This window comes from Natator depressus, chromosome 1 (genome assembly GCF_965152275.1).
Source record: "Natator depressus isolate rNatDep1 chromosome 1, rNatDep2.hap1, whole genome shotgun sequence".
Classification (NCBI taxonomy): domain Eukaryota; kingdom Metazoa; phylum Chordata; order Testudines; family Cheloniidae; genus Natator; species Natator depressus.
The window spans coordinates 162,083,321-162,095,455 of record NC_134234.1 but is presented as its reverse complement, the minus strand read 5'-3'; the positions used below and the strand labels follow the sequence as shown (position 1 = coordinate 162,095,455).

Genomic DNA, 12,135 nt, shown 5'->3' with positions numbered 1-12,135 from the left:
TCCAAGCAGACTCACTCCAAGCTGCACAGCTTGAAAGACTCCAGGGTGTGAGTCCATGAAGTCGTTGGGAAGGCACACGCTGGCAACCTAACGTAAGCACTTCAAGCCCTAACCACAACAACAGTGCCCACATTCTCCTTGGCCGAGGCAGGATTTCTATAGACGAAGGGGCAGAAATGGCAGGCGCAAGCCTTCTGACCCCGCTTCATGGCAGGACCAAGGCCAGTCCAAACCTTCATCAGGCTCTAAACAGGCCTTTTGAAGGTGTGACTGAGGACAGCGCACCTGTCTCTCCACCGGATCCTTGCCCATTTTCTGACCCATCTGTCCCACTTCTACTGTGTTTGGTCCCAAATAACATCAGACCACTGGATTCTTCACATGGTAGAAGTGGAATATTCTCTCCAATTCCATCCTTCTTCAGGGACCCTTCTTACGAGCAACTTCTTATCCAGGAGGTGCAGTCACTCCTCGCTATAGGGATAGTGGAGGAGGTTCCTGGGGAGCTAAGGGGTAAGGGATTCTATTCCCCCTATTTCCTAATCCCCAAAGCAAAAGGGGGGTCTCGACCCATTTTAGACCTGCGAGGGTTCAACCAGTTCATGGTAAAGTTGAAGTTCCGCATGGTCTCTCTGAGCTCTATTATCCCGTCCTTGGATCCAGAAGACTGGTACGCTGCAGTTGACATGAAAGACGCATACTTTCACATAGCCATTTGGCCTGCGCACAGACGATTTCTGCGGTTTGTAGTCGACCACAAACACTGTCAGTTCACAGTCCTCCCCTTCGGTCTGTCGACAGCCCCCCAAGTGTTCACCAAGTGCATGTCAGTCATAGCAGCCTTCTTCTGGAGGAGGCAGGTGCAGGTATACCCATACCTAGATGACTGGCTGCTCAGGGGGCGTACCAGGGAGCAAGTGGAATCTCAGGTCTGCTTAGTCAGATCCACTTTCAACAGGCTGGGACGACTCCTCAACGTGAACAAGTCAACCTTATCACTGACCCAAATAATAGAGTTTATTGGAGCGGTGCTGGACTCGGTGCAGGCAACGGTGTTCCTGCCAGAGACCCAATTCCAGGCCACGACAGACATTACCCAAAGCTTCAGGCGGTACCCAACAGCCGCCGCAAGGGGATGCCGGAGTCTCCTTGGCCACATGGCAGCCTGCACTTCCGTAGTCCGGCATGCCAGAGGCTCAGGCCCCTTCAAGCGTGACTCACCTCGGTATACCGCCCGGGACGTGACAGGCTGGTCTCGGTAGTGATGGTGCCAGGACACATATTTGAGTCCCTACACTGGTGGCTCAACTCTCAGATGGTATGTGAAGGTGTCCCCATCAACAGCCCTCCTTGTCCTTAGTAATGGACGTGTCAGCTCTGGGTTGGGGGGTGCATCTGGGAGATCTCTGAACACGGCCTGTGGTCGCAGGATGAGCTCTCCCTCCATATCAATATTAGGGAGCTCAGAGCAGTGCGACTGGCATGCCAAACTTTCCAGTCCCAGGTGCAAGGCCAGTGTGTAGCAGTGATGACAGACAACACCACTGCTATGTTTTACATCAACAAACAGAGTGGAGCCCGTTCCTCCCCGCTATGTCGGGAAGCCCTCCAGCTACGGGAGTTCTGCATAGCCCACTCCACTCACCTGGAGGCGTCCGTCCTATCTCCTAGGAGTGCAGAACAAACTAGCGGACCACCTCAGCAGATCGTTCTGCAACCATGAGTGGTCCATCCATCCGGATGTCCTTCATTATCTCTTCCAAAGGTGGGGGTTTCCCCTGGTCAATCTCTTTGCCACCCGGAGCAATAGAAAGTGCCCAATGTTCTGTTCCTTCCAGAAACACAGCCCGGGTGGAATCACGGACACATTTCTGCTACCCTGGGGAGACCGACTCATGTATACCTTCCCACCGGTCCCACTCGTGCACAAGGTACTGCTCAAGATCTGTAGAAACAAAGCGCAGGTAATTCTGCTGGCCCTAGCATGGCCCTGTCAACACTGGTACACCACGCTTCTGGAGCTGTCAGTGGACACCCCAATCTTGTTACCACTCTACCCCAATCTGATCACTCAGGACCACGGTCGCCTTCACCACCCCGACCTCCAGTCCTTCCATCTCACGGCCCAGAAGCTTCATGGTTAAACCCCATGGAGCTCCTGTGCTCAGAGCCAGTAAGGGAGGTTCTACTTAGTAGCAGGAAACCATCCACCAGGGCCACTTATCTAGCCAAGTGGAAGAGGTTCACTTGCTGGTGAGCCCAGCAACACTCACCTCCACTCCAGGTGTCTGTACCACTCATCCTGGAGGATCTTCTGCACCTCAACCAACAAGTCCTGGCAACGTCATCCATCAAAGTACACCTTGCTGCCATCTTGGCCTTCCATCCAGGAGTGTCTAGGTGTTCTCTATTCACTAATCCTATGGTAGGACATTTCCTAAGGGTCTGGAACAGCTACATCCACAGGTTAGACAGCCTGTTCCTGCGTGGGACCTTAACCTAGTCCTCTCCAGACTAATGGGGCCCCCATTCGAACTGTTGGTGACTTGCTCCCTTCTCAATCTGTCGTGGAAGGTAGCCTTCCTGGTGGCCATCACATCAGCTAGGAGGGTGTCGGCGTTAAAGGCCCTTACTTCTGATCCTCCATACATGGTCTTCCACAAGGACAAGGTGCAACTAAGACCTCACCTAGTCTTTCTTCCTAAGGTAGTGTCAAAATTCCATACTAGGCAAGACATTTTTCTACACATCTTTTATCCTAAGCCTCACACCAGTACCCAAGAGCAGAGGCTACGCTCATTGGATGTTCGGCAGGCGCTAGCATTCTACATTGAGCGCACAAAGCCATTCAGGAAGTCGAAGCAACTATTCGTGGTGGTGGCGGCAGACCGGATGAAAGGTCCCCCAGTCTCATGTCAAAGAATATCTTCCTGGATTACAGCCTACATTCGCACTTGTTACGAGCTTACCAAGGTCCCAGCTCTGGCTATTAAGGCATATTCCACAAGGGCACAAGCCTCAGCAGCAGCGTTCCTGGCCCAGGTCCCGATACAAGAAATCTGCAGGGCAGCAACTTGGTCCTCAGTGCATACATTCACCTCGCATTATGCCATCATCCAGCATGCCAGAGATGATGCAGCTTTTGGAAGAGTGGTGCTCCAATCAGCTATTCCTTAACTCAAACCTCACCTCCGGGGTGGAACTTGGGAGTCACCTAACTGGAATCAATATGAGCAATCACTCAAAGAATAAAAAATGGTTAATCACCTTCTCGTAACTGTTGTTCTTTGAGATGTGTTGCTCATGTCCATTCTAAACCCACCCACCTTTCCCTCTGTCGGATTAACCAGAAAGAAGGAACTGAAGGGGGGTCGGGTCAGCAGGGTTATATATTGAGTGCCATGAAGGCGCCACTCCAGGAGGCTACATAGCTGACCCGACAGGAGCTGCTAAGGGAAAACTTTCCAATGACCGTGCACACAGCACGCACACACCTAATCGGAATGGATGTGAGCCACACATCTTGAAGAACAACAGTTATGAGAAGGTGAGTAACAGTTTTTTAAAAGAGCTAGTGGATAATGTACAATTAATCCAAACTCCCCTCCATAGCCACTGACTAGCAGATAACCTGCTAAACCAAGCATCATGGACACAAAAAGAAGAAGCACCGTGGTTATCCAGAAGCCCGAGTATGAATTAGACAGCGAAATCCAAACACAGGAGCAAGACCATATGCCAGCTGCCCCCCTCCCGCAACACACACACATGCTAAATCTTACAGCTGCTGTGGCGATGGATCAGCCAATAGGGAGGTCCATTGACTCCATCTGCGTTACAACCACCAATCAGGGAAGAGCCATCAGCTTTGTTCCCTCCCCCACAGAGATACCAGTATGCAGCAGGAAAGATAAAAAAGAGGCCCAAGTGCTTTTGTCTTCCTTGCCCTCATGATGTGCTGGCCTGGTCAGACTGAAGAGCCCCAGATCAACAGAAGAGCGGCCATACTAGGTCAGACCAAAGGTCCATCTAGCCCAGTATCCTGTCTGCCGACAGTGGCCAATGCCAGGTGCCCCAGAGGGCATAAACAGAACAGGTAATTATCAAGTGATCCATCCCCTGTTGCCCATTCCCAGCTTCTGGCAAACAGAGGCTAGGGACACCATCCCTGCCCATCCTGGCTAATAGCCATTGATGGACCTATCCTCAAATTAATAGTTATTTTTCTATCATCTTTCTATGCCTTGTGCTGCTCGTACTGTGAGACTGAGGCATTACCCATCATCCCTGTGAAATGAACTGAAGCAAATGTCAGAACTCAAACCTGTATTTGATCTCTTCCAGGGAAGCCTCAATGGTTTGATCTTGTACATTGCATTGTTGTTGTTCTTCTTTTCTCAGCAACTCGTCTTTAATTCTGTTACAAACTGCTTGGGACCACGCAAGTTTCTGCACAGTGGGAAACTCTACAAAGCCAAGAGCAACAAGGAACTGTATGGTTTTCTGTTCAATGATTTCCTCCTGCTAACTCAGATCATAAAGCCTCTTGGTTCCTCTGGTACAGACAAGGTCTTCAGCCCCAAATCGAATCTGCAGTATAAAATGTATAAAACTGTAAGTAGTGCTTTTATGGCAGCCAAGCTGTTGGTGTTTTAACAGTTCAGGAAGGTGGTAGTTCCCCACTTGGAGGTGTGGGCAATGGCACTGTCTGTTGCTGTATAAGAAAGAAAGAGGCTGTCAAGTACACTTGGGACTCCAGTCCTGTGGTGCTGGTGCTGGACAGGCTGTAAGCTTGATCTGTATAAAAGAAGGCACTTTTGAGCATACTATTAGCTGACTTCAAGTATTCCAGCTACAGAAAGAGGGAAGTGATGCAGAGGGCAGTGTGCTGCTTACAGGAAGGGAGAACTTTGAAAGAACTCTGTGACTCAAGCAGAAGCATTCACAGGATCTGGAGGGAGCTGTCTTTGGCAAGAGAAAGGGTGAATGAGACACAAGCCCTTTGAAGAAGGGAGTTTAAAAAGCGGGGGGTGAGAGGGGATATTCTGGGCACAAACAAAAACAGTCTGTATTGTGTTGAGCATTCCACTGTGTTCAGATATAGTGCTGTATTACTCTAGCTTTGCCTAATATTTCACAGCCCATTTTTCTAAATGAGGTACTAGTAAAATTACCCACAGACCCTTCTGGAGATGAGCCCATCTTCCATATCTCCCACATTGATAGAGTCTACACACTTCGTGCGGAAAGCATAAATGAAAGGTAAGTCACTGCAGCCTCCTCACTGCTGACTGTAAAGATTTTGATGTATATATTCATGTGCATGTACACACAACAATCACCATGAAAATCTTCATAAATGTCTTTGCAAGTAGGTAACATTACACAGGTGTCTGTAATATTCCCTGCACTTAGTATGGTGAATGTTGTGGTAATTATAATGACTTGAAAATGGGACTCAAATAAAAAAGTGATGTACCCTTCTCTAACGTGACCCAGACCACTAGGGAAATGGTTAACAAAGGGAAAACTCAATCTGACATCATTCCACTTCCGAGTTAACCGATGAAGTGAGACAAGTGAGGGCGGTTCCACCTCTCCTGATACTTTTTGTTTTAGTCAGTCTGTCTCTGCAAACTCAAGAAGACACCACTGCGCCAGGTCACATTTGGAATGTTTTCTGTAAAAACATAAGGACTCGAAAAGTAACTTGTTAAAAAGTGAAAGCCTCAGTCCTGCAGAAGCTGATGAGGCAATAAGACAAGAGGTGGTGTGGTGTGGTGCTGAGTACAGGCTCAGTATGATCCTTGCTTGCAAAGGCATCATCTGTAAAGATTTTAATGCATATAAACCTGGGTAAAACATCTCTCGCTCCCTGGCGGCCCAAGCTGGGGGCGTTGTGGAGCTGTCACACTTGGGCCGTGGAAGGAGCGGATACCTGACCTCACTCTCTAGCAAACAGCTCTGGTGAATGCATGGAGTTGCAGTGAGCAGGACTTTAGAGGAGCAATGCACATCCCCTCTCTGTTGCCACAGGACAGTACCTCTGCAGGAAGGGGAGTGGGAGAGAAAGGGGAGGCAAATGAGGGACTCATGGAACTCAGAGGGGGACCTCCTAGGAGGGAGAACAGACAGGAACTACGTGATATAGAATTGTGATTTCTAGGCTTAAAAATTGTTCGTAAAAGTCCATACCGTGGCAGGATCACAGTAGTTCTCCTGGGTGTTTTCTGTATCTCCATTTCCATACCATAGAGTAAATTAACAGAGTGGGCCAGATCCTCAGCGATGAAAATTGACCTAGCTGGATTAACTTTAATATAACAACACCAGTTTACACTGGTTGGGGATCAGGCCCCATGTTTCACATAGTGATCTGTCACAACAGTTGCCTATTCTGTATTGGAGTGGTTAGTGCAGCCAGCCGATATCTCAGCACTCTGAATATATTTTCTACCAAATCTGAATGTGATTTTGCACTGTATAGATGATGCAGAAAGGAACATTTTAACACTTAAGATCACTGACACCTAGAGGTTTGGGTTTTTATTAAAAGCTACTTAAATACTGCATTAGCTTCAGTAAATGATGAATTTGGCCAGCAATTTAATCTTTGCTTGTAAATATTTAGAACTGCAAAACCTAAGGCTAAATTCTACACTTGATGCATGCATGGGGCCCCCATTTGCCTACACCTCAGACTTTCTTAGATATCATGTTACTGTTCCTGAACTCTGCTCATAACACTAGCCTTGATGCTCTCTTGGTTTCTTTCTTCCCACTCTTTTCTCTGTGCATTTTTCCAAGCTAAGTCCCTATGAGTGAAATGACCCTCCCCATCCTGGTTTACAAAGCCACCATCTTCTCCTCATTCATATCCCTTCTAAAACCTCCACGGGCCAGTTTTTCAGCTGGCATAACACAGCAAACCACCAGTGAAGTCAGTAGAGCTCCACTGATTTACACTACCTGAGCCTCTGGCCCCCAGACATTTTGTAATGCCCAGTTAGTTTATTGTAGTAATGCAGGAGGAATGGGAGGAAAAAGTTATCCCCACCTCTTGATTTCCCACTGTGTCCTGGCCATTGTGATTCTGCCTCTTAGGCCTTTTTACGTATAGACCTTTACACCTCTGCAGAGTCGCAATGACTCACAGGTGCAGGGTTCCAATCTAGCATATACCAGTACAGGCCCAGACCTGTAGATTGTGAGGGCTCTGGAGCAGGGACTATCTTTATTTTTGTGTGCTAAAGATAAATAAAATAGTAAGCATAATGCTGTGGGGTAACTTTTTGTCTTTTCCTTCTGAAGGACTGCCTGGGTTCAGAAAATTAAAGCTGCTTCTGAACTTTACATAGAGACTGAGAAGAAGAAGAGGGAAAAGGCCTACTTAGGTACAGTGTGGAATACGATGCCTGTAGTCTTTCATGGAAATGTCAAAAGCCAGGGGCATACTAATGAATTTTGTCATTCCTCTCCCCCCGCACCCCTCCACAGTTCGCTCCCAAAGGGCAACAGGCATTGGAAGGTTGATGGTGAACATTGTGGAAGGCATTGAACTAAAACCCTGCAGGTCACATGGTAAGGACCTTACCAGTTTTCCTAGTGTGTGTTATAAGAAGGATGCTTCCCCTGGATGTTCTTGTCTGTCTAACGCTAAAGAAAATGTAGGCCCAAAATGGAGATGTTGTGAAGCGAAGCGGTTTTAATGAACCTAATATTCACAGAAACGGTTACTTGCAGGACAGCAAAACTTGGGCAGTCGTCATGTATTTAAGTATTTTTTTTACAAGCTTTCTTAGTGTCATTCACACAAGACTCAATCCCGCAGGGTGCTGAAATCATGAGGAGCTGAGGGTGTTCTGGACAGGCCCACAGGGCTCTGCATCTCAAGACGGGCCCCCAGAGACGCTCTTTGTTCGTTAAAGTGGTGGCAGCCCAGCAGCCTTTTCCTAATTAGATGGTAATGGAAGGTAGAGGGTATTTAGATGAATGTTAAATCCATGCCCATCAAAATGTGATCACACCCCTGCATGTGCTTTATTACTTTCAGGAAAGAGTAACCCATACTGTGAGGTGACAATGGGCTCTCAGTGTCACATCACCAAGACTATGCAGGACACTCTCAACCCTAAATGGAACTCTAACTGCCAATTCTTTATCAAAGATCTGGAGCAGGATGTACTCTGCATAACCGTGTTTGAGAGGGATCAGTTCTCCCCAGACGGTAAGTATGAAGCTGCTACACTTCTGGTGATATTGTCCCTTCTCCCCACCTTTCCATTTATTAGGAGTTACATGAGTGCTGATGTAAACATTTAACAACACAGAAGCGCTCAGTTTATAGCTCTGACTTGCCTCTTAAGGTATGTCTACAGTGCAGTTAAAGCTGTGATTGCACATACCCGGACTCGCTTTAATCTGGCTAGCACAGCACAGCTAAAAATAGCAGGGAAGACACGGTAGCATGGGCTTCAGCACAGAAGGGAACAAGCCTGCCTGGAACACTGGGGTACACACTCGCAGTCTTAACCCGTACTGGGGTCTGAGCTGCTGTGTCTTCACTGCTGTGTTTAGCTGAGCTAGCTAGACAAAAGCTAGCGTGTGTATGCCTACCCAAGGGCATGTTTAAAGCTATGGCATTACAGTGGCACAGCTGCAATGCTGACATACCCTTAAGTGATGCATTGTCCTGGTGCTGGCCCCTTTTCACTGAACTGAGGTGGATTTCACACTAAAATAATATTTCACCTGGATGATATGTTGTTCTCCCCTTTCACAACCGTTGCCTTCATTTCTTTTTGTGACTTAAGGGTTACATACTTGTAATTACTGATCCCATGAATGATATGGATGATCCAATCCAATGGTTTGACATTTTTGGTATTTTGTTTGGCATGTATGATTTTTGAATTGTAATACAAGAAGGTAATTGTAATACAAGAAGGTAGGCATTGCCAGACTGGATCAGACCTGTAGTCCATCTAGTATTCTGTCTTTGACAGTGCCCAGTACTATATGCTTCAGAGGAAGGTATAAGAAACCCACAGTAGGCAGATGTGGGGTAATCTGCCCCCCAATATTAGATCTCATCCTGATCACTGGTAGTTAGAAATAGGTTTAAGCTTGGAAGCACAAGGTTTAATATTCCTTCCAAAAATTTTATCATCAATAACCATGATAATGCTGGATATTCTTTATATCAATATAGATATCCAATATTTTAAAAACTTGCTAAATTCTTGGCCTCAATTAGTTCCTGTGGCAATGAGTTCCACAGTCTAATTATGTGTTGTGTGAAAAAATATTCACTTGTCAGGTTTGAATTTGTCACCTTTTAATTTAATTGAATATCCCTTTTGTTTCTTGTACTTTTACCTGATGTTGTTGATTTAAATGTATTCATTAAAAAAAAAGGATAGATGGAATATAAAAGCAAATTAGAAAAGCCAGTTTTAGATTCAGGAGATGTTAAGGCTTTACCTATATTAGCCATTAAACTATTGTTGAAAGAGGGCATATTTTCTCCTTATATTCCCAATGCAGATGGAAGCTAGTGCCGCCTTTGAAGTAACATTTCGTCAGAAAATGAAGTGGAAAGTGAAAATGTATTTCACTCTGAATATGCTGATTTTTGTGTTTCAGACTTTTTGGGCCGAACTGAAATCCGTGTGGCAGACATTAAGAAGGATCAGGGCTCAAAGGGACCAGTTACAAAGTGTCTCCTCCTGCATGAAGTCCCAACAGGAGAGATTGTAGTCCGACTAGATCTGCAATTGTTTGATGAACCTTAGAGGAAAATGCACCAGTGTTTCACTTTAATCTGAGTTCACTGCAATAGGTGTCTGCAGAAGCTGTCTGTCTAGAAATCCTTATTCCTTTTATATGAAACTACTGCTTGTTCTTTATGTGCAAGGGGGTTATCAAAGCAAACAGGAAAATCTATGTGCCTTGATAATCCTTGCTGAAAACTGAATCCCAGTTTTGGGAGTAGATCTCTGTCTCTGTGTGGAACTTCATTATAGTTTTCAGGGTTTCTGAAGTAACATAGTCGTAACTTGTACTCCAAGCTGAAAGGTGAACAAACCATGTAGGTTGTTGCACTTACTCCAGTTACTGTAATGTTTAATTTAAATGAAGAGGGCACTGATTGTATGTTTGAAGGCTTTCTGTAAACTTCCCCATAGGAATTTTGTGCCTATTGCCCCACAAAGTGGTGTATAAACATGACATGAATGAACACTTACCAGGTAAGAAGATCTCTGATTTTCTTTAGGATTGTTATGGTGGTATTTGAAATGTTGTTGTTTTTAAATATATAAATATATATATAAACACAGAAGGTACCATTATTGCACTCTCAAAATAAGGTTTAAAAGAAACTTAAACAGCGCACGGGCCTTGTGCTAGCGCTCTCCACAGCAGTGAATTTCACACTAACAGAGTACCATCATTTCCTGGAGGGTTGTAAATGTTTAAACAAATAAGTGAAGGAGATAGAATGTTGTACTGTACCACTTCTTTACTACTGCTGCTTAATTGTGTGAAAGCTGATGAATGATCAAGTCACCAGCTCTGACAAGAAATCACTGCTCTAGCTCAGGAAGCTAATCTCTACCCTGTAGAGTCTAGTTTGCAAAGCAGTCAGTGGTGACTGGTTATGAAATTGTACTGTGCCTAAACATATTTGACATCTTGGTTTTGAAATCAGGACAGTAGCGTACTGTAGCTCACAAAAGGCGTTCATTGCAAACCAGGTTCATTCCGAGTTTGTTGGCTATATTAGATGTGACAAAAAAAAAAAAAAATCTTTGTTTGTCAAAAATCTTTGACCCCAAACTAAAAGGGGTCTTGTTGTCATCTTGGGGGCAGGGCAGAGATTGACACACACAACTCCCCACACATATATAGGCCCTAATTCAGCAAACCTTCCCTGTTCAGCAAAGAACCTAACTTTACATATGTGCTTAAGTCCCATTTACTTTAAGCATATGCTCAATTGCTTTTCTGAGTTGGGACCTCCAAGGACAATAGAGCCCCATAAGAGAGTAAAGTCCATCATTGTTCTGCTTAGAGTCCTTTTGTTCATTACCTAGGTATCATGCATAAACTGGTATTTTTGTAATGACTTTATTTCAGAATGAGCTGTCAACCCCTTCATTGGCATGTTAATGTTCTTGTGGAGCTTGTTGGTAGGTTTTGATGTTCTTTGCATGTCGTTTTGGTACTAGTTCCCACCTTTCCTGCATAGACGGTGTTCTCTGGAGAGCACTACAAGTCTTCATGATTTCCATTAGGAAATTAGGATATCTTCATAATGGATAGCTAGATACAGTATGGTAATAAGTGTAAACTGTGCTGGGAAATGTCTGTGTGTTATAATTTCCTTCAAGACCACTGTAATGTTTCAAGAAATTGAAAAACAAAATCCTGTATGTTGGAAGGACAACGAAGTTTACATTTCATACTTTTAAAAATCTCTTTATTATTTATTTATTGACGATAATGTAGAATTTTGTATCAGAAATGACAGACATTCGTATGTATTTTTTGAACAAAACAGAGATACACACTTTAGTTAGAAACTGTCAACTGACCAAGTTTTAGAGGAAGTTTAACTTCAAGGCATGCATTTGTTTACCACTAACTGGCTGAAAACACAATTAAAAGAACTTTAAGTTTCTATTTTTCAATGTTGTTAAGAAAAATGTTTCAATTAAAATCTGTAAATAGAACTAAACCCATGGTTTCCTATTTCCATATCAGTACATTTTATTAAATATAATGTATATGAAAATACACATTGTTGTGGTAGGAAAAAAAGTGATAAAATCTATTAATGGAGTAACATTAAATGTCATTGTTCTAACCTTTTTACTGCTGTCCTAATTTTACTCACCAGCTGTAAGTAAGTTCAATGTTCTAATTCATGGTTTACAAAGCAGTTACACTTGCAAGGTCACTTTTAAAGGGCTCTTGTCACCCAGCATGAATTCCTGTGACAAAATTGGAACATCTTGGGTTTAAAGAAAAATCTAAGCTATGATTTTGAAAGGACCCTAAGGGAGGTACTCAAATTCTGTTGAAATTCAATAGGAGTTGGACACTTAACTTCTATAGGTTTCTATGAAAATG

The 12,135-nt window shown here is 44.5% G+C and overlaps 1 protein-coding gene across 4 annotated transcripts in view; it reads left to right on the top strand.

Annotated features, from left to right (window-relative positions):
* ITSN1 (intersectin 1) overlaps positions 1–11,720 on the top strand; it is a 227,687-nt gene extending 215,967 nt beyond the window's left edge. For 2 of the 4 annotated variants that reach the window (XM_074970371.1, XM_074970381.1), the window contains exons 35-40: positions 4,402–4,614; positions 5,141–5,262; positions 7,312–7,394; positions 7,498–7,581; positions 8,054–8,227; positions 9,646–11,720. In XM_074970371.1, the coding sequence (XP_074826472.1) occupies positions 4,402–4,614; positions 5,141–5,262; positions 7,312–7,394; positions 7,498–7,581; positions 8,054–8,227; positions 9,646–9,794 (825 nt within the window). In that variant the 3' untranslated portion in view covers positions 9,795–11,720. The remainder of the gene's footprint in view (positions 1–4,401; positions 4,615–5,140; positions 5,263–7,311; positions 7,395–7,497; positions 7,582–8,053; positions 8,228–9,645) is intronic. The other 2 variants (XM_074970391.1, XM_074970401.1) reach the window with 2 other exon arrangements.
* Positions 11,721–12,135: the final 415 nt, after the last annotated feature.